The sequence below is a fragment of the Phoca vitulina genome, unplaced genomic scaffold (assembly GCF_004348235.1).
Source record: "Phoca vitulina isolate PV1807 unplaced genomic scaffold, GSC_HSeal_1.0 scaffold64, whole genome shotgun sequence".
Lineage (NCBI taxonomy): Eukaryota > Metazoa > Chordata > Mammalia > Carnivora > Phocidae > Phoca > Phoca vitulina.
In genome coordinates, this window is record NW_022589767.1 from 3,882,653 (window position 1) to 3,905,065 (window position 22,413).

At 37.6% G+C, this 22,413-nt stretch overlaps 1 protein-coding gene across 1 annotated transcript in view; it reads right to left on the reverse strand.

Moving 5' to 3' along the window:
* RERG (RAS like estrogen regulated growth inhibitor) overlaps positions 1 to 22,413 on the reverse strand; it is a 120,337-nt gene that overhangs the window by 12,114 nt on the left and 85,810 nt on the right. Inside the window, exon 3 of the mRNA XM_032391706.1 lies at positions 7,150 to 7,206. Within this exon, the coding sequence (XP_032247597.1) occupies positions 7,150 to 7,206 (57 nt within the window). The remainder of the gene's footprint in view (positions 1 to 7,149; positions 7,207 to 22,413) is intronic.

The window sequence follows — 22,413 nt, forward strand, 5'->3', positions numbered from 1 at the left end:
AGCGAAATAAGTCAATCAGAGAAAGACATGTATCATATGACCTCACTGATATGAGGAATTCTTAATCTCAGGAAACAAACTGAGGGTTGCTGGAGTGGTGGGGGGTGGGAGGGATGGGGTGGCTGGGTGATGGACACTGGGGAGGGTATGTGCTATGGTGAGCGCTGTGAATTGTGTAAGACTGTTGAATCACAGACCTGTACCTCTGAAACAAATAATACATTATATGTTTAAAAAAAAAAAAAAGAAGATAGCAGGAGGGGAAGAATGAAGGGGGGGATATCGGAGGGGGAGATGAACCATGAGAGACTATGGACTCTGAAAAACAAACAGGGTTCTAGAGGGGAGGGGGGCGTGGGATGGGTTAGCCTGGTGATGGGTATTAAAGAGGGCACGTTCTGCATGGAGCACTGGGTGTTATACGCAAACAATGAATCATGGAACACTACATCAAAAACTAATGATGTAATGTATGGTGATTAACATAACATAAAAAAAATAAAATAAAATCTATCAATACATTTTTTTGTTTTTATTTAAATTCCAGTTAGTTATACACGTGGTGCTCATCACAAGTGCCCTCCTTAATCCCCATGACCTATTTCCCCCATTCCCCCACCCACCTCTTCTCTGGTAACCATCAGTTTGTTCTCTATAGTTAAGAGTCTGTTTCTTGGTTTTCCTCTCTTTTTTTCCCCTTACAATCATTTGTTTTGTTTCTTAAATTCCACATATGAGTGAAATCATGTGGTATTTGTCTTTCCCTGACTGACTTATTTTGCTTAGCATAATACTTTCTAGCTCCATCCACATCATTGCAAATGGCAATATTTCATTCTTGTTTATGGCTGAGTAATATTCCATTATATATATATACAGCACCTATTCTTTATCCATTCGTCAGTCTATGGACACTTGGGCTCTTGGATATTGTTTCTATCAATGCAGTTTAACACGGTAAAATGCTAAAGGAAAAAGAAGTACTAAACAAAAAAATCACACGATTACCTTTATAGGAAGATCTATAGAACAATGAAATTTATATAAATTTAACATTTATGGATACACAGAAAAAAAATGCCTTTTTCAAAGAAAATATGTAATACCTAGTATATACTGCTTACTATTTGAACAAGAATTGTTCTAAATGCTTAACTCATATTAATTCATTTAATCTTCACAAATACCTCTGCAGTAGGTATTACTATTATCTCCATGTTACACAAAGATAGGGAGGCACAACCACATTTAATAACTTGCTGAAGGTCACACAGAGTAAGTGGTAAGCGGTAGAGTTGACATTGGAACTAAGGAAGATTGCCTTTGGAATGAGGCTTATACCGCTATGCTAAGAATCAAACTTATTAGATTATATACCTATGGGAAAGAGGAGGACAATGGTGTCACAGTGGGGGATGCAGGAAAAATAAAGTGAAGTCATATAAATAATATAGATAATAATAATAGAAATATATAACATGAAAGATATAATAATGTAAAACAATATAAATGTAGTATAAATGATACAAAGGCTTTGCAAGCACATGACATGGTGCTGTGGATAGAAGAATATGATTCACTTAATTCTTTACACCTAAACTACCCAAATCACTAACCAATCAACCAACCAACCAAATCAACCTGCAAGTTTCTTTCTCATCAGGGTAGCCAGTAAGCCAGTCCTTTTATTTATTTGTTCATTATTCTGACTTTCATTTCTTCATCTCATCAACTATTTTACAGGTCTTTTTTGACCACAGTTTGTTACTTTGCTACAAATATAATCTCCTACCTAAAATACAAACCGCAGAAAGGAGGCTTAACTAAGTAGCATAACCTAGCCTTCTACCTGCCATCAGCCCTGTGTCATGATCATTGCCACAAGCATGGTGCACGGCTAGAGTTTTTTCTGAACAGTAAAATTTAAAAATGAAGTTATGTTCAATATATTTTAATAAGATTTTTTTGCACTATTGTCATTCTGTTAGAATAGGTAATCTGTATGTGGTATGTACAATGATTCTCAATTCTAGAACATTCCATCCCCCTACTCTTTATGTTGAAGGGGAGATTATTATTTTGTATAATTTAACGCTCTAAAGCACGATGTACAGCAACTTCTTATCTCTAAATGTTCTCTCAGTTATTTCCTTTTGCATCTTCAGCGCCCCAGCTTGAGGAGGAGAGGCCCAGACAGTAGCACGCAGGCCCGGATCTATGCCCTTTCTGTTTCTTCCACTACTGTTCTGTGGTGGCCTTTTTAAAGGGGCTGGCATCAGCCCTGCGGCCTGGAAAACAGAGTTCTGGGCTCTCTTCCATCTCTTTACACCAAAAGTTGTCTGACAGACAGGGACATTTTTCTCTGTTGCGTCCATGATAAATAGGATATGTATTTCAACCACAGAAGGCCACAGTAGGGGGGAAATGAAATATAATGAAAATTGTATGAAGTTGTGTGATTCTTTGGCTGTTTGTTAACTGAAACGAAAATGATGGAATGCAGGAAATGAGGGAATGTCTTCCACAGACATAGCCCTGGGGAGAAGCAGTGATTTCATCGAAGCTGAGTACTGGTTTCATGCCATTTTGAGCCTTTTCTCTTTAAGCCTCTTCTCTCTCATTAGAAACCCATATCTTCATGTAAACAGTGGAAGTATATAGCCCACACAGGCGAAATGTTGTGCCTCCGTGTGCTAACTTCAATGCCGCTAATTCGAAAAAGATGTACTAAGCACTTTTTGGAATTAAACTCTACCGTTCATTCCAAAACAGAAGAGAAAATGTATATGTGTGTGGAGAGTGGACACACTTTTTATTTTGTTCATCTAACCTAAAATGAAAATTCTGAGTCTTTTTTTTTCTTTTTAAAGGGAAGGGGGGTGATCGTTTAAGGCATATATCTAAATGAACCAAAATAACGTATACTGTAAGACCAATATAAGTTTCAAGATGGAATTCAAGATGGTATATATTTTTAATATACTGAATTTCACTGTATATGAGCAATACATGATTTAAAACTTGCATTCAGTAACATTTTTATAAATAGAAGTAGATTTTGTATCCTCTAAGAGAAGTTGATGCTCAAAGGGACGTTGTAGATGGTTAATCCTTTTACTGATTTAGCTTTTTTGCAAATTTCAACACATTAATATGGACACTTAGCCAGTACAGTAACAACAGCCGTTAGTAATGCTGATTTATGCTACAGTGGAAATTGTACTGACTTGAGTTCTATTACTGGTCTAACCACAAACCAGCCACATAATCTTGAATAAATTTACTTCATTGGACTTGTTTCCTTATTCGTCAAATGATGATCTCAAATTTCCTTGCTGTGCAGATATTGACTAGTTCCATGAGTTGGCTAAGCACCTTTGCTTTAGTATTGAGTTCAGATAATTTGTTCTGGGTGTGTCTCTCTCTTGTATAAGCCTTTCTTTCCAAACTGAGGGTATTGTAATGCAGGAAGGAAGAGTCAATTACAAAATCCAAGTGCCAGTGGGTCTGTCTCCCGATTCCTACCCTCGGTCCTGTCTGAGTCTTTATTCGTGAGATAGAGACCCCATAATCCATTCAAACACAGAGTAGGGTGCCTCAAATATAGTAGTTATAGTGGTAAGTGCTGACATGCAGTCTGTCTCTTCTTCTCCAAACACCAATCACACACACACACACACACACACACACAACTATACACCATCTAAGTCTTTGTCCATATTATCTGCCATGATCAACACTCTTTGAGGGTAATAGGACTCTCAAAAGTAGGGATTCAGTTCTTGGGGATCTAATCAGAACATGGAACCTGTTGTTCTACAATGAGAACGTTACACTCACCACCATCAGGGGGCTTCCTGGTCAGATGGTGCAAGTCCCAAACCTCACAGGCTTCAGTGCTGGTTTTCAAATGCTACTCACAGACCAGCTCTGGTCTCTGACAAACATTTCACTGGTCCACAGTGAAATGAGAAAAATGAAAGGAAAACTAAAATTGCCCAATGTAAAGAATTGAACTTTTTTCCTTAGCTTATATCCTTCAAATCACTTGGATGTTAAAAATATTTGCTTCTTCTACGAAACGCAAGTGCAAATAGACTATGGGTTTAGTTTTCTCTCATCCTCTCTCTCACCCTTGCTTGCATCCCTAATGGCAGTTCCTAAAATAATCCCTCTCCTTAAAAAACCAAAGAGGTAAACCCACTGAAACAAGAAGTCTGGGAGTCATTTGCTATCATAGTAGCAAACATTTCCTTCATAGATTTACCTCAGAGCAGTAGGTATTCCAATTTTAATATGTTGAATGGTGTTCATAGTCTTCAGCTTCTCAGGGAGCAATAATTCTGTCACAGGTTGAAAACACTGCACTATTAAGAAACTTTTTCCCCTTCCTTTCTTTTATTGAAGTATAATTAACATACAGTGTTATAGTATGCCCCATGTTTTTTGAGGAAGGCTCTGAATTCAGAGTTCAAGGCTGATTTTTGCAAATATGCCACTTAGCTTTTTAATGGTGGCTTTCCTTTTCGGTGGTGGTTTTGAAACTCTATGATAGTGTGAAGTCAAGCCCAGGAAATGCTTGATTCATCTTGAATCAAATAGATGGGGAACCCCTGTAGGCTAAAATACTGGTGACTTCTAGCGTGCGCACGCACGCACACACACACACACCAGTTTCCAGGGTGAGTTAATGAAACCCTCACCTGGAAGTGAGTCATACACCTGATACTCCTAAAGTCTGATCAACGCTCTTGTTGCTTAGCAGCAGTAATCCTTTTTGAGCGGTACAGTACAAGGTCACTCAATAAAGTTTCATTGTTCTTAATGAAGGAAGCCTGTATTATAAATAACTGATGCAGGCAGATTTCTATTAACAGCAGTTGTTTTTCAGAAGGAATAAAACAAAAGGGACAATAAAACAAAAAGGAATAAAACTGATTAAAAATAGTAACATTGGTTACTGGAACATATTCAGAGAGGTAAAAAAAATATGAGATCATTCTTTATAAGCTTCATCTTTTTGTTGAGATATACTGGGATTGCTAAGTAAAATCAGGATTTTTCTACTGAACTCCCCATAAACCATTAAGATTCTCAGGAACTTTGTAAAGCTTAGATAAGTAATAAAAATATAAGAGGAGAGTATTTATTTACGTGAAACAAACAGTAGAAAGTAAATGATTTTTTAAAACCAAGTGCATTTTTGATCCAAATATATCATCTAAAGATTAGATTGTGGCTATGTTAAAAACATGTTAAAAATTTTTGATGCTGAAAAACTATTTAAAAGCAAAACCAGGGACACCTTGGTGGCTCAGTTGGTTAAGCATCTGTCTTCAGCTTAGGTCATGATCTCAGGGTCCTGGGATCAAGTCCCACATCCCCACATCTGGCTCCCTTCTCAGCGGGGAGCCTGCTTCTCCCTCTCTCTCTGCCCCTCCCTCTGCTTATACTCTCTCTCTTTTTCTCTGTCAAATAAATAAAATCTTAAAAAATAAAAGCAAAAACAGAGAAGTAAAGATTAATAAATGTAGAGGCATGGTATTAGATTTTAAAAAACTGAATACCATAAAGATGTGAATCTTCTCAAATTTACAGTTTTAATGCAATTCCAATCAAAATCATGTCATGTTATGATAGAGTTTTAAAAATTGGCCTGCAAGAATAAACTAGAAATACTAGCCAAGGTAATTGTGTAGAAAGTTAAAGAAAGAGGACTTTCTCTGCTGTGTGTCAAAATGTTCCAGAGAGCACACTTATCAAAAGAATGTGGTACTGGTGGTGGATATAAAAGGCAAATCTAGAGTTGCATCCCAGTGTAAATGATCCAATGTATTAAAAAAAAAAAAAAACAGCTTTGGAAGTAGGGGGGAAAAGTGGGGACTATTTAACAAACAATAGCAGGACAATTTGTCAACTATTTGGAAACACTGTTGGATCTTCAGTCTGCACTTCTCACAAAAATAAGTCCCAGATAGTTTAAAAAGTTATAAATTAAATAAACTATAAGATCAATCTGTATTCACATCTTTGTTCAGTTTTTCTTCATAGTACTTATCACTATTTGACATCTATTTGTTTATTGACTCTTCCGTCTTTACTAGACTGTTAGCTCAAAAAAGCCAGAGGCTTTTTCTTTCTGTCTGTTGATTTATCTTCAGCACCTGGAATAATCTGACACATAGGAGGCATTTAATAATATTTGTTGACTGAATGAATAACAGCAATGAAAAGAGGCACAAAAGGGAAGAAATCTCCCTTTTAACCTGAATGTATGTAAGCTTGAAGTCATAACTGAACCAAACGAAATGAAATTTTTTAAAAAAGGGAATAATCTTTGCCCATTTCATTATTCTGAGTAAGGCCAGCTCAGCCTGGACTATGTGCCTGGTAATGAAACGATGAGTGCATGTTTCTCCCTCCTCCTCTGGATTCAAAGTTGTTGCCCTTTACAAAACCAGGTGGGGTCCCTGAAGCATAAAGAACAAAAACTCAAAAGGATTAATTTGGAATAAAATTTGAAGCTTAAATTAGAACCCATGGATTGTCAGCATTGTTTTGAGGATGATGACTAAGTAGGTATCTAGTAAGTACTCTGTTTTGGACTATTTAAAAAGCCTGATGATTGCTTCATACATCAATATTATGCTGCTTTCAAGACCCACAGACACCAATTTTTGTTGCATCCTTTTTCTTTTTTTAAATAGGCTTTAATCAAACTCATTGGAGAGAAATATAGTTTATTCTTATGTTTTCCCAAAATCAGTATTTGGAAGGTTGATTTTCTTGGAATATTCCCCTCAGCATGCTAGTCTCTCCCACACCAGGTTAGCCTGGGCCACTGTGTCCTCCTTCTTCCACTAGAATGATGCTACATTTCCTCATGCGAGGGCATCGTGTTGTGCCCACTTCCTTCTTGGCTCTGGTTTAACCTGATTTCTTCCTCTATGCATGAAAATCCTGCATGGTTCTAAGCACAAGACAGCCTGAGAACATGTCCAGCTTCTTTAGGAACTTCTTTGTATGATTTGATAAGGCACTCCCCAAACAGCTGGTAGGTGCTTCAAAATGTTGCAACAGAAAATGTCATTGTCTCTTTTGGGTCATAAACTCTGACTGGAAAGGAGGAGGAAACAAAATCTGACCTACCAAGAGTGGGATCATATTCCCAGATGAACCGTTTGGTCAGGAATCTCACTACAAGAGCTGTGGAAAAAAAAAAGAGCAACATTTCAAACAAATTTGTTAATTTCCTTATAGTTCTTATCCTTGTACAGAAAGAGAAATAGCCCAGACAACTATAGGGCTTTACATTTCTTGGCATATAAACCCAATGCATTTATTTATGTTTGTTCAGGTACTTTTTCAATTCATATGGTGGCCTAAAAACTGGTATAATATTTTAATGGTGCATTAATCAAAAAGTTAGATTTGTTCCTTTAGTTACAGGGTTAAAACAAACAAAAGACATCACAATGTGAAAATGCTCACATATAACATTTTTAGCAAAACAATGAATTTGGATATAAAATATCACAGAACAGGTGTCTAAAGTTTGAATATTGGTAAACAATTAACAACAATTAACAAACATGGTGATTTTTAACTGTAATGAAAAGATCACTAGGTGGTAATTTGTATTATCAAAAAAAAAACAGGTATGTAAGGGGTGCCTGGATGGCTCAGTCGGTTAAGCATCCGACTCCTGATTTCCACGCGGGTCATGATCTCAGGGTTGTGAGATCGAGCCCTGTCTGGGGCTCCATGTTCAGTGGGGAGTCTGCTTGAGATTCTCTCCTTCTGCCCTTCCCCCACTCGTGTGCATACACATGCTCTCTCTAAATAAAGATATAAAATCTTTAAAAAAAAAACCCCAGATATTTAAAATTATGGATTTTATTAGTGACTCATTAAAGCTCATCAAAGGTGACACTGATGAAATAGTACAGTCAGAGGTAGGGTCTGGAACCATGTGAAACACTTCACTTGCATGATCTTCTCAACCCTTATTTCATCCCTATGAGGCAGATACTATGATTGTTCCCATTTTTCAAATAAGGAAACTGAGGCTCTGAACGCTCAGCAGATTTCACCGAGCTCACTTTAGCTAGTTAGTGACCAAGTCAGGACTTGAGCCCAACCAGTCTGTTTCCAAAGCCTGTGATTTATCCATTGTTCTCAACTTAAATTTAAGGCCGGGCCATCCAGATACTATTTGACTGGAAGCCAGTGACAGAAGGGGAACTGCGTAATGCGTGGGCTCCACTGTCCTTAAAACCAGTGGGACACATGCTCAACATTTTCCCATTGGTGTATTGAAAACAGCGGCTTTTAACCTTCTTAAAAATATTCTTTTGGAAAGGGGTGTCACAGACACTTTGAAAATGGAACGAAAGCTTGGAATTTTCTCCCTGGTAAAATGTATATACACACATTTTGGCAGATAATTTCAGCAGGCTAATGAGCCCTCTGAAGACCTTCAGCAGTCTTCCTGGGATCCCACCGACCCTCACTAGAGATTCAATGTCCCTATCCAGCTGAATTCCTGAGACCAGACGAAATCCAGGTCTCCTACTCCTCCGCCATCTTGCTCCGCCTCCTAGAGATTCAATGTCTATCATATTCTATAGTTTTAAAATATCTATTATTAGAGTATTTTTATTTTTACCAAAATTCCCTGTATATAGTAGGCTAAAGATACTCCTTGAAGAAATAGAACTAGTTAGTTGGAAGTTGTGATCAGTCTGTCCTTTGTTGCCACTGTAGGATCGACAGAAGTATATCACCCCTACCACAGTGTCTTATGAGACTGTGAGAGATCACGGCGCAAATTGCAATGAGAACCTCATAAAATAGACCACAAACATATGTGGCTTGGCTGGAGAATGAAGTAGCAATGTTCTTTCTAATTACGGAGTGTGAGTCTGAATTGAAGCCAAATATTTGCAGTGCCTAAAGTAGCAAGGCCACTGACCCTATAATACTTCCCACAGTGAGTGTACTCATGGTTTTATCTACAATTTTCAGAGTCTGTCACTGTTCACTCTCTTGAGAATGCATTTTTTTTTTTTGCGTGTAAGAAGCAGTAAGCAGTGGACAGATATTTTTCTGTTTTTAAATTAGCATGTTAGTAAACACAATTGCCAACAGTATTCAGAGTTCACCTTTTGTTAGAGTATGTAGCTTTTTTCTTTTTTTAAGATTTTATTTATTTATTTGACAGAGAGAGACACAGCAAGAGACGGAACACAAGCAGGGGGAGTGGGAGAGGGAGAAGCAGGCTTCCGGCTGAGTGGGGAGCCCGATGCGGGGCTCGATCCCAGGACCCTGGGATCATGACCTGAGCCAAAGGCAGACGCTTGACGACTAAGCCACCCAGATGCCTCTAGAGTATGTAGTTTTAACTCTAAAAGTTTCACCCTGAAAAATACATTTATCAGGCATCTTTAAGCAGTAAGGTAGTAAAATTCATAAAGGTTCACATAATTGAAGTTTGAACTTCCCCAATTCTAAGACCATTTAAAGTTCAATTATTTCTCAAACAAATCTTTCTAAAATGTATTTGACACTCCATTGTCTTTCAAAACTAGGTATACTGAATAAAACTGAATCTTTTTAAAATGTCCCGATCTTATTTAACAACCTGAATTAGCGTCCTGTGCAGTTACTCAGTAGTACTTCAAGAAGCCATAGGATGGTTGAGGCAACACAATTCTAGAATGCTAGGGCTTTAAATAGTTTAGCTTTTGAATATACATATTCATACACACATACACATACCTTTTTTCCTCCCTCAAATACCATGGCTTTCTCTTTTTTGTTTTTGAAAGATTTTTAAAAAATGTATTATTTGAGGGGCACCTGAGTGGCTCAGATGGTTGAGCGTCTGCCTTCGGCTCAGGTCATGATCCCAGGGTCCTGGGATCAAATCCCGCATCGGGCTCCCTGCTTTGCAGGGAGCCTGCTTCTCCCTCTGCCTCTGCCTCTCTCTCTCTCTCTCTGACTCTCATGAATAAATAAATAAAACATTTAAAAAATGTATTTATTTGAGAGAGAGAGTGTGCACGAGCAGGGAGGAGGGGCAGAAGGAGAGGGAGAGGGAGAAGCAGACTCCCCGCTGAGTAGGGAGTCTGACTTGGGGCTCAATCCCAGGACTCCAGCTTCTAAGGAAGCTGTTCTATGAATATACACAGGATTCTGGTGACCTTTGAGATGTCATGTTTGTTATTGAGAAGCTGTTCTTGTTTACTGCTGGGTTATTGGCTCAGGTTCAGAGAGCCACCTTCCAATGGGGCAATGTTGCTGGGCTTTATCAATGAAATCAATCTAAACACTCCTAGTATTTTTTTAAGAGATGCACATTATTATAGGAAGGTTATTTTAACAATAGGATCATACTTTTAAAAAAAAATCAGTCTATTTTTTTTTAAGATTTATTTATTTATTTGAGACAGCACGAGCAGAGGGAGAGGGAGACAAGCAGTCTCCCCACTGAGTGGGGAGTCTGATGCAGGGGTCAATCCCAGGACCCTGAGATCATGACCTGAGCCGAAGTCAAGAGTCAGATTTGTAACCAACTGAGCCACCCAGGCGCCCGAAATTCAGTCTCTTTCAAATGCAGTAAAAAAACATCAAAACCACATTGAAAAATTGATGTGCTTTATGTTTATTCTTGAAAGACATGCTTTTATCTCTCTCACACACAGATTATTCATGGAAAAGACAAACGCATTGTCTATATTTTTAAGTTTTCAAAAATATTTTAATTTAAAATTATTAAAGAACGAAAATAACTTTACATCTGTGGAAGTGGTATCTGTTAAAGGCCCTGTTACTTACACTGTGTCTGAGGTGCTTATTGACATTCACCATTTACTGAGGGAACCATAAAACCTTAGTATTATTTACCCACAAATTTGATTATAATTTTATTAGGAAATATAACTTTCGTAGGGGATATATCTTGCCATGTCTCCCCTCCTCTGCCACTACCACTCACATCACATGGTTTCACCTGTCAACGATAATACAGTGCTTCCTCAGTGGGGTCCCTCCTTCAGCTGCACCCCAACAACTCCCTCAAACTATTCTTCACGCAGCAGCCAATGTCTCTGTTAAAACTTAAACCACCTCATGCCACATCTTTTCCTCAAATTCTCCCTGACCTCATCTCATTGAATAAATATTTTTCGAGTGTCTATTCTGTATTGGGTTCTGTTTTGGGGTTTGGAATAATCCAGCAAACAATTCAAAGATCTCTGACCTTACAGAGCTTCTATTCTCCTAGGAGGAGACAGATAAAAAATAAAAAGAAGAAAGAAGAAATATAATACATTAGAGGTGATAAGTGCTATGGGATAAAAGAAGTGGAACAAGATAAGGGGATTTGGCATTGGGGGATGAAGGTGTAAGAGTTATTATTTAAGATAGGGTGACCAGGATAACCCTCATTGAAAAGGTGGTGTAAGAAACAGATGAGAGACGATCCCTGGGGGGAACAGTGTTTGAAGGAGAGGGGATAGCCAATGCAAAGGCCCTAAAGCAGGAATGTGTGCTTGATATGGTCAAGAAACAATAAGCAAGCCAGTGTGGCTAAATCAGAATGAGTAATAATGAGTATAGTAGGAGATGAGGTCATTTCCTGCCACTCCCCTAGCCATGAGTTCCATAAATCTACTACTACTTCTACTACTGTTAATATCAACACCACCACCACCACTAATAATGATAATAATAATAAAAACAACTGAAATGCTATTATTATTATTATTATTATTTTACTTGATTCTTTAGAATGTATGTTCGTGAGTGCATTACATTTGTTTAATTTATCACTGTCTTCTAGTATCTAGAACAGTGTCTGGCACATAGTAGACTGCAAAATACTTGTGGAATAGATGAAAAGGATACATCAATCCATGTCACAGCTCACTCTTCTTAGCAGTTAAATAATAAGCAGGCATTGAGAGAAGCAGGAGCACAAACAATGCAAGAGAATTCACAACAGAACCATGCCACGTTTCCATAGCTTTTTCTTGAAAGGTTATATAAATATATATTCTGAAATGCCTTCTAATGGGTATTTCATAGTCCTTCTACAAATTATACTTCTGTAGTTTATTTATTTGGTTAATGCAAAATTGATTTAATTTTCTTTTGAATACCTGTCCTCTCCATCCCAACTATCCTGAGCAAAGGTTTTCTTTCGAGGTAAAATGGTGGCATTGGTAACCTTTACTTTCACTAGCAGGCTGATGTAAGACCTTGTTTTTCCTGAAGTTCTGAGGTCTGACATATTTTATTGGTTGCAGGTAAGTTTCTGCCTTCTGAAATATCTTATTTTCTTCCCATTGCCTTGAAAACCTACCTTTCCACTAAATAAGCCAAACATGTCTAAAAGTTAATCTAGAGAAGAACATTTTGCTGAACGTATTACCTACTTGAATAATTCTTCATTATATGTGGTTTATTTTTTATATTACTGGAACCGAATTTCATGATTATCTATGAAACCTGGTTTCTAACAAAATGGAAAATTCACTAAGTAGAGTTTAATCCAAGGAAATATTATTCAATGTGACATCAATGTAATAATTCAGTAGGATAATATTTCATTTATAAGCAAATGCTAAAAGGCAACATTTCTACATTAAAATAGTTATGTCATTTTAAAAAAGTAACAAGTCTGGGCTAGTTATTCAAAATAATTTCCAATGCCATTATCAAGATGAGGAAAACATCAAAAGTACCAACTGTAATGATCAAAATAATATTTTAAAATGAAAATTGATTGGATGGGATCTGTACAGCAAATCAACTTTTAGAAAGAAACGAATTTTTCAAGGTAAATGAAAACTAACACACATGATAGTCTTAAAAATTTTTTTAAATATACTCAGGAGAGATTCCGACAGAACTTTCAAATGTTATTAAAACAATTCTTGTGATGCCACTATTTTTCACTTATATGGTTTATGAAATAACATGAAATAACCTGATTAACAATGTTTATAATACAATTGTTTTACAGAGCCTTCAGCATGTATGACCTCCTAAATATTTGTGATTATTGTTCTTCTCTATAGGTCTCTTAAAGAAGTATCCTTAATGTAATAATCTAGTCCTTTTGTCTGAAGGGAACGCTCCTGACTGATGTGTATTGAATGCTCTAACATCTAAAGCAGGTTCCAATGACCTGTCCTCTTCAAACTTCGGCTTTCTCATCTATCATATATGGATAGCAATACCACCCTGTGGCTCAGATTCGATTCCCTTGCTTCCCCTGATCCTCATACACCTCTGCAATCTGAATTTCAATCACTTCCTGTAGCACTCCTGATGCTTACATTGGTCCTCCAGATTGCTTGTGCTACTTAATATCATGCACGTTCATCTCTTCATGCATCTAATCATGTTGTTCCTGCTGCCTTGAAGGTCTTTATCCAACTAATAAAATCCTAATCATCCTTCAAAATCTAGTTCAAATATAACCTCCTTTGTGAAACCCTTCCTTTCGTTCTGTATCAATTAGCTATTGCTGTTGAACAAACATATCCCCAAACTCAGCAGCATGCAACAATGAGCATTTATTATGGGACACTTATAATGTGCTTATGGAACTATGGTCAACTGATTGTTCTGGAAAAAGCCAGCTAACGGTGTTTAAAATGGCCAGTTCAGATTTTTTTGGGATAGGAAAAGAATTTCTGTTTCAATTAAGAGTAGTTCAAAGAACACTGTTCTCTCTCTCTCTTTTTTTTTTTTTAAAGATTTTATTTATTTAGTTGAGAGAATGAAAGAGAGAGAGAGAGAGCATGAGCAGGGGGAGCAGCAGAGGGAGAAGGAGAAGCAGACTCCCTACTGAGCAGGGAGCCCGACGTGGGGCTGGATCCCAGGACCCCGGGATCATGACCTGAGCAGAAGGCAGACGCTTAACTGACTGAGCCACACAGGCACCTCAAAGAACACTGTTCTTCACCTGAATTCCTTTTGAATTCTGCCTGTAATCCTGGTTCACACACCTGGTGAAAACCCTTGATTTAATATATGCTCAAAGATGGTGCTTGTTTTCTCCTACATTCATATCATAATGAAAAGCTATTATGAATATGTATTAAGTGATGTGTATGGTTTTCAGTCTGAAACCTGCAGGACCTTCATAAAAAATACATAGTTACTTTTAAGTTGTAAGAACTTATCTCAAAGTGTAGCTTTGAGATAGTCTTTAATGACTTTCCACGGACAGTCTGCTAAATTCAGAACAATTATGTCACAAAGAGTTTCAATTATTCTGTGAAAAACAAACAACTATTTTTGTTATGGGGAAAGAAGGCAAATGTGGATAATACTAGCACAATCATAGTCCACGATGGGTTGTTAGTATATTCACAGCTTGTTATCCAAATTATTTTTCTAATTTTTTTTTACATTTTTCAATGTTTAATAGAATTCTTAAAGCTTGAAAATTACGTGAAGACATTATAATAAATGTACACAGTATCCTAAATGTGAAACTTCTCTAAATCAGGCTGCAGAGTAGCTCTTTTCCCCTCTTCTCCCCCTTTCCGTTACAGAATTTACAGTGTAATTACTTGGCCTGCAGAGAACAGGAGGCAGTGGGGTGTCATCCCAAGCCCACATGGGTGGCCAAATCAACATTAAATGGCTTTCAGTTTGAAGTTTATGAACTATAGGTAAAATGTCGCAATAAATAAAGTATTTGAAAAATAATAAAAAAGAAGGATGAGAGAGTTTCATACCACTTGGGAACTGTTTTCTCCCTAAACACATCAATTTAAGCAATATTATAAAAATTAGAGTGGGAAAGTATTTAAAAATAAATGCAGTATTATTAGTATTGCTATCCACCTTCATTTAGTGAGTGTGCGCTGTTAGGTCAGGTGCTATGTGCTCTCTTTATATACACAGTTGATCCTTGAACAACACAGGTTTGAACTGTGTGGGTCCATTTATATGCACACTTTTTCTTTTCTTTTCTTTTCTTTTTTTTTTAAGATTTTATTTATTTGACAGAGAGAGAAAGCGAGCACAAGCAAGGGGAGCAGCAGACCAAGGGAGAAGCAGGCTCCCCGCTGAGCACGGGAGCCCGATGTGGGGCTCGATCCCAGGACCCTGGGATCATGACCTGAGCTGAAGGCAGCCGCTTAACTGACTGAGCCACCCAGGCGCCCCAATATATGCACATTTTTTTCAATAAATACAGTACAGTACCATAAATATATTTTCTTTTCCTCATGATTTTCTTTTCTCTAGTTTACTTTATTGTAAGAATACAATATCTAATACATAGCATACAAAATATGTGTTAATTGACTATTAATGGTACTGGTAAAGCTTCCGGCCAACAGTAAGCTATTACTTAAGTTTTGGGGGAGTCAAAAGTTAAACATGGATTTTCAACTGCACGGGAGGTTGGTGTCCTTCACCCCTGCATTTTTCAAGGGCCAACTGTACGTCTTTACCCTTCATTGCCCTATAGCACAGAATATATGTATATGTGTATACATATGCCTATGTATATGTATCTGTGTGCATCAGTGAAGAAATTGAAGCTCAGATTATTTACATTTCTTCCTGAAATATATGCCCACCTTTCAGTGCCTCACCTTGACTCATTTAGTGGAATCCCCCCTTTCTATAGGTGAGGAATTTGTCATCAGATAGCTGATGAGTCCTGCTGATATACTCCTCAATGGCTACTAAACTCTTATTTGGAAAAATTTGGGGGTGAAAATTATATGTACTTTACATATAGGGTGCATTTTGAAGAAAATATGTTGTGTAGTCACAAACACTGCTTTCAATGCAAAAGAAAATAATTAAAACCCCGGTACAAAATAAATCCTGAAATGTCTCTAGGAAAAAAGTGACTTTCCAGACATAAGCTCCTGAACATTCATGAGTTTCTTTTATTTTCTCCATGTGGAGCACTAACACTGTTCTTTTCATTCTGTAATCCGTGGTGTATAAAAACATACACAAGACAATGTAGTCATCCTCATGATACGATTTTGCTTCATCATTTTAAAGTCATTGACTGTTTCTCTAAGGGTGTCTTCTAGAATTCATTATTATTATTTTAAATAAAATGCAGAGATCTTAACTTCTTTTGGGCGCTCCATAAATACTTTCAGGCTCATTTCTTTTTTTTTTTTTTAAAGATTTTATTTATTTAACACAGAGAGAGAGAGAGAGCAAGGGCAGGAACACAAGCAGGGGGGGTGGGAGAGGGAGAAGCAGGCTTCCCGCTGAGCAGGGAGCCCGATGTGGGACTCGATCCCAGGACCCTGGGATCATGACCTGAGCCGAAGGCAGACGCTCAATGACTGAGCCACCCAGGCGCCCTCATTTCTTTTTTAAAACTTTGCACCCTTGCAAGTCCCAAAAAGCTAAACCTAGTCAGCATATTAAGTAGGTGATATAGAACTAAATCAAAGAAAGAGGAAGAGAAAGAGGTACTTAGAATGGAATAGACTCATCGATGGAGTTACAATTCATCACACAGCACTTCTTTTTTTTTTTCACTGTTCAAAATTTATTTGGTATTTTAGTTGGTCTGACACTTAGGATAGTTGGTTGCATTGTCTTTTTACATTATATGGCCATGTATACTATATTCTGACATACATGGTACACAAAATAAGATCCTTTAGGACAGTTATGCAAAATACATGCAATACTGAACTTTCACATTGGATCCCAGGACGTCATCTCATAGCATTTCCATCTGTGGTTAAGTAGTGAAGCACCACCTCCCCTTTAAAGTCTTCCCTGGCCTTCCCAAGCCATGAATCACTACCTTTCGGCCATCAAATTGTCATGTGTTTGTTCTCTATTGTAAGACATGTACGATTGTCTTGTAAACATGAATTTACATTCCTGTATGTCTTACAGATTCTGAGGCTGTAGATTAAGCCTTGTTCATCTTTATCTCCAGTGGCTGGCACACTACCCAATACATGACATGTGCTCAGTAAATATTTGAGAAATAAATGAGAAAGCAATAAAAAACTAGATAAATTACTTGGCTCCCATATTACCAGTGTACTCAGGTCTATACTCCAGGGTGTCTTTATTATTTAAAAACATGTTCTTTAAAGTAACTTCCATTGAATATATATTACCACTTCTCAGGTTCAATGCCTCGTTCAGATGTCCATTGCAAACCTGACGGACTGAGAAGGCAGGATCCACCATGCCTCTTCTCCTCAGCCAGAGAAGAACCATGATCCCCGATCTCATACTAATAGCAGCCTTAGGTTTAACTCCAACACTGCAGTGGTAAAAAGCTTCACAGAAGTAAAAATAAGCGAACTTACAAAAATAGAGGGAATTGTACTATTTGTGGAGATAGTTCACTGATGAATAAATTAAATTTGTGGAGACTCCATTTATTAATGATATTAGTTGTTGGATTAAAAGTGTATATACTCTTAAAAAGTATCTTTAGGGAGGTTTTAGTTATGTTTTAACTAAAAACATGAATGGGAATTCTGGAACGCTAAATATCAGAAGGGGAGTTTGTATTGAATCCTGGCTACAAGCTTATTTATTTCTCAAAACATGCTTAAAGGTAGGAATTAATGCTTCTATTTTACATGTAAGAAACCTGAACTGAAAAGTAAATAAACTTGTGTATTTTACAAAGCAGTGAAGTGACAGACTGAGATTAAACCCAGGTTTGTTTACTTTAAACCTTCAATACACACCACTGTATTTTAATATTTCTATGGATATGATATAATTCTGAATGGTTGACATTGTTTTCCAGATGAGCATGCTTCTCATGGAGAGGCATGCTTTGAAAAAGCACATTTTTTTGTTCATCACTAGATTTTTTCATCCTTAGTGGAGGGAATATCCATGACCAGAAACCATGGCAACACAGAAAGAGAATATGAATTTCAAAAAGGAAACTCTTATATAAATATGATTTTTGTTTTTCTCTTGAGCAGATCCTTAAGGATGCAGCAAAGGAGGAAAAGAAGTGTTTAATGATACAGACGTAAAGTAGAATGTGATAAGCAACTGTTTACTTAGCGGTTTCCTCAGACACTAGCAAGTTCATTCTTTCAACAACAAAAAAACAGAAAGTCAGGAACCATTTTAGGCAATGAAGGAAACAGCGAAGAAAATAAGATGCAGTTTCTATTCTCGAGGAGATGAGAGTCTGTGGCTTTACGTGTTTCAGGAAAAATAAAAAGATCCACTGGTAGAATATTATCTAATTTAAGTTCTGTTATGATGTCTGGGTAAAAGAAGGAAAGCCAGATGGAGATGAGTCCAACCAACTTTAGTGCCTCAGAGAAAAAGAAAAAAAAAAAAAACTTGTGTTTTCTGGAAGAGAGAATGTAAGAGACAAAATCCATGTAGTATGTATAAAGCATCAAGCTTATAACTGCTTCTTTTCCATCTTAGAGACAGCAAACCAGAAGGTTTACCTAAAATATAAGAGGAAGTTCAGTTTCACCTTCTTCCCTTTATCACCTAGACTTCTATCATCCTCCTGTTAAATCAAGACTCCAAAAAAAAAAAAAAAAAGACTCAAATCTCCCTATTCCCCCACCTCCTGAGTCCAATACTTCTGGTCCTTCATACCTTATTCCTGGGTCTTTCCTCAACCACCAACCCTCAAATTCATGTTCTTCTTTTTAGCAGTCCTCTCCTTTCTTGATTACTCTAGCCTCCTCTAAGAAACATGGGAATTGTGCCTAAAATCAAAGTCAACTATGGAGATCTCAGCACTGAGCCTTGGTCTAGTAGGGTCATGTCACATGGGGACCAGGACAGCTCTTTGAAGTTTTGGCTTAACAACTGTCAGTGATAGCTGAGACCAAGAATGTACAGTTTGGAATCTCAGGACCCATAGCGGGAAGGAGCTAAAAGCCCTTTCTGAACTATGGAGCTGGACTAAAAAGGAAATGTCAAAAAACTCCAGCAAACTGTGTGATTTAAAATGTCAGATCTTAAGGAGAGGGGCTCAGAGTGAAGACAGGTACACGGAATTCAGATTTCAAAAATACTGGTATCTAAATTTAATAATTTTCAAGTGCTTATTCATTTGTCTCTCTCATTAATTCTTTCACTTCTCCCTACTCCCCTATGAGTTCTACACACATCCATTTAATCAATAAATATTTATTGAGCACTGTGCTAGGCACCAAAGAAAACAAGACTGAAAGGATTCCCTAAGCAAGATATTAGAAATGACTTCATATTAGAGCTAAATTTTGAGCTGGGTCTTGGATGAGTTGAAGCTTGCAAATTTAGGAAGAGCATTTCAAGCAAAGAGGAATGTCCAAAGACCTAGACATGGAAGAGCCTGGTTTAGTTAGGAAACACATGTGGTTCAGGGCAGGTTAAGGGGTGTGAGGGTGGAGCTAGGTGGAGGGTAGGTTGTGAGGTTCTTCAGAAACTGGACTAGGAAGGTGCCCATATTTCACCTTGAAGAGCTTGGATTTTACTCTGAAGCCTATGAACAAACAGTGACCTGAGTAGGGGGATGGCTCAGTATGAACTGGTTACCTATAGAAATTGTTCATTGATTAGCTGTAGAGAGTGAGGCAGAGAAATCAGTCCATATGGAATAAAAGTCTGGGGTAGCATTATTATTTGAGGCAGAATATAATGAGGAAATGATACAAGAGCAAGTGAGGAAAAAAAAAAGCAAGTGAGGTTAGGCTTGAACATGTTGCACATGAGACATTAATGAGAACATCCAGATAGAGAAGTTCCTTCCATCCATCCATCCATCCTCTATCCTTCCATTCATCTACTCATTTAACACACATTCAAAATATATTCTTCCCAGACACTGCTTGACACTATCACATAGGCCGCTGACATCCTACTCCTGAAGCTGGAGGAAGTGATCTTTGCCACAGTGACACTTTGGTAGTGACTAGTAAATGCAATGGGCATGGATAAGATGTCCCACATAGGTAGTTTAAAGTAGGAAAAGAGGATTTAACACAAACCCTACATTCAGCCTTACCTCATGGTGATCTTTTTTGCTTCCTATGTTGTCCCCCACCTCAACTCCTCAAAATTTCTAGCTAAACTACAAAAATTAACAGATCAAGCCAAGGGACAAAAATTTGCTCATATAGCTGTAGTTTCTGAAGCAGTCCATCTTCCACTCCCGCCTCCCCGCCGCCCCTTGCTCTACTCCCTATGAAGGTCAAAATAATTTGACATAAAAAACCCTTAAGCCATATAAAAATATAGAAATGGAGTAATTTAATGGAAATTTAAAGTTAATGCAATATAAAAGTGAGTACTTTTAAATGCCACAAGTTAAAATGAGAAGTAAATTAGTTCCAGATGGGTGTCTAGGGGTTGCTTTTAAATTATTAGGTTTAAGCCTGAAAATTTTGACTTGTACTGCATTCTGACAAAAATATCACTCTGAGAGAGAGTTACAGAATAAATGTCAGTTCTCTTCACAAGGAATTTCTTGAGGATAAATGGTATAATCTTCAAGAAGTGTGAGGCAAACACTTGTCTCTGAAAACCTATCCTGGGAGTCTAGCTTCAGTGCATTCCAAGTCCTAAGAATTAGTAAGGTAAGCGTTAATTTGATATGATAACTGGGTTTTAGGATGACAAATGAGAATGGGAAAAATGGCAGAACCATGACTTGTCATTCCTAACATGTTTGATAGGGAGCAGAGGTTAGGGGATGCTTATAAAGAACATAAAATCAAAAAGGTTTTGTTTTAAATTTAAAAATGAACTTGTATGACTGAATAACAATAAATTCTTCCTGAATTTAAACTTAAAGTAGAAATAAGAGGAATTCAACTTGGGATATGGTAATCAACTGATTTGGCTTTGTCTTTTTGTTTGTATAAAGGTTAATAAACCTAAAGCTATAGATTCCGTGCCCAAGAATTCAAGCCAGTTTTATATAAGTTGAAAATTATTATTCATTTTAACTATAAGTGATGCTTAAGAATTAAATTACTGGGGCACCTGGGTGGCTCAGTCGGTTAAGCGTCTGCCTTCAGCTCAGGTCATGATTCTGAGTTCCTGGGATCGAGCCCCACGTTGGGCTCTTTGCTCAGTGGGGAGCCTGCTTCTCCCTCTGCCTGCCACTCACCCTGCTTGTGCGCTCACTCTCTCTGTCAAATAAATAAGTAAAATCTTAAAAAAAAAAAAAAAGAATTAAATTACTAAGGGCACCTAGATGGCTTGGTGGGTTAAGCATCCAACTCTTGATTTCAGCTCAGGTCATGATCTCGGGGTCAGGGGATCGAGTGCCATTGGGCTCCGCACTGGGTGTGGAGCCTGTTTAAGATTCTCTCTCTCGGGGCGCCTGGGTGGCTCAGCCGTTAAGTGTCTGCCTTCGGCTCGGGTCATGATCTCAGGGTCCTGGGATCGAGCCCCACATCGGGCTCCCTGCTCGGTGGGAAGCCTGCTTCTCCCTCTCCCACTCCCCCTACTTGTATTCCCTCTCTCGCTGTGTCTCTCTCTCTGTCAAATAAATAAATAAAAAAAATCTTTAAAAAAAAAAAAAAAGATTCTCTCTCTCACCCTCTGCTCCTCCCTCCCTCTCCCCTACCTTGCTTGCATGCTTTCTCTCTAAAAAAAATAATAAATTGCTCTATTTTTTAAACCAGAGTTTGGAACTTAATAGTTTGTAATTTATTATGTTTTTTATTAAAAATAATATTTTGTACCAAGGCATTATATTTAAACAGAATTATTTGCACTGTATTGTGTATTTGTCTAAATTTTCAAGGAATTTGAATATAAAATTTGTATTTTTTAACTTTTACATTTTTTCTGAAAGAGGAAATACATATAGTGTTAATGTCTGAATTTTTCCTATGCTTATTTTGTTTGAGCATGTGAGAAACTGGCAACTGAAAACATTTGGACTTTGTTGGGACATAAAAGTGATTCAGAGTCATTAAGTATCCCAGAGAAGCAGAGGAATATCTCATATAATCCCCTTCTTTTATAAAGAACCAGGGAGTTTACCAGTTACTCTCCTCCTACATGCCCTCTGCCCCAGACTCGAGTTTGCTTCCTGCCTATATGGGCATGTATAGATTTAATAGGCTGTGGCTATGACTCTAGCCCAGAGGGGTTACCCCTAGCAAGAGGGTGTCTCCATTTGCAGCCCTAACACCAATCCTACTGCTATCTTTATAGCCTCATTAAACAAAACCAAAAAAATGGAACTTAAAAAGTCACAGTGTGTATGGAGAACTAGAGAGGAATTGTGAGAGATTGGGCTGGAAAATTACCCACGTTCTGAAAAGTTGATAAGCCAAACTAAGAAATTTCAAATGATGCTTACAATGATGGGAAGCCATTAAATTATTATAAAGACAAAGATGCCCTGATCATCTTTTTGTTTTATCAAGGACACTGCTGTTCCAGTGC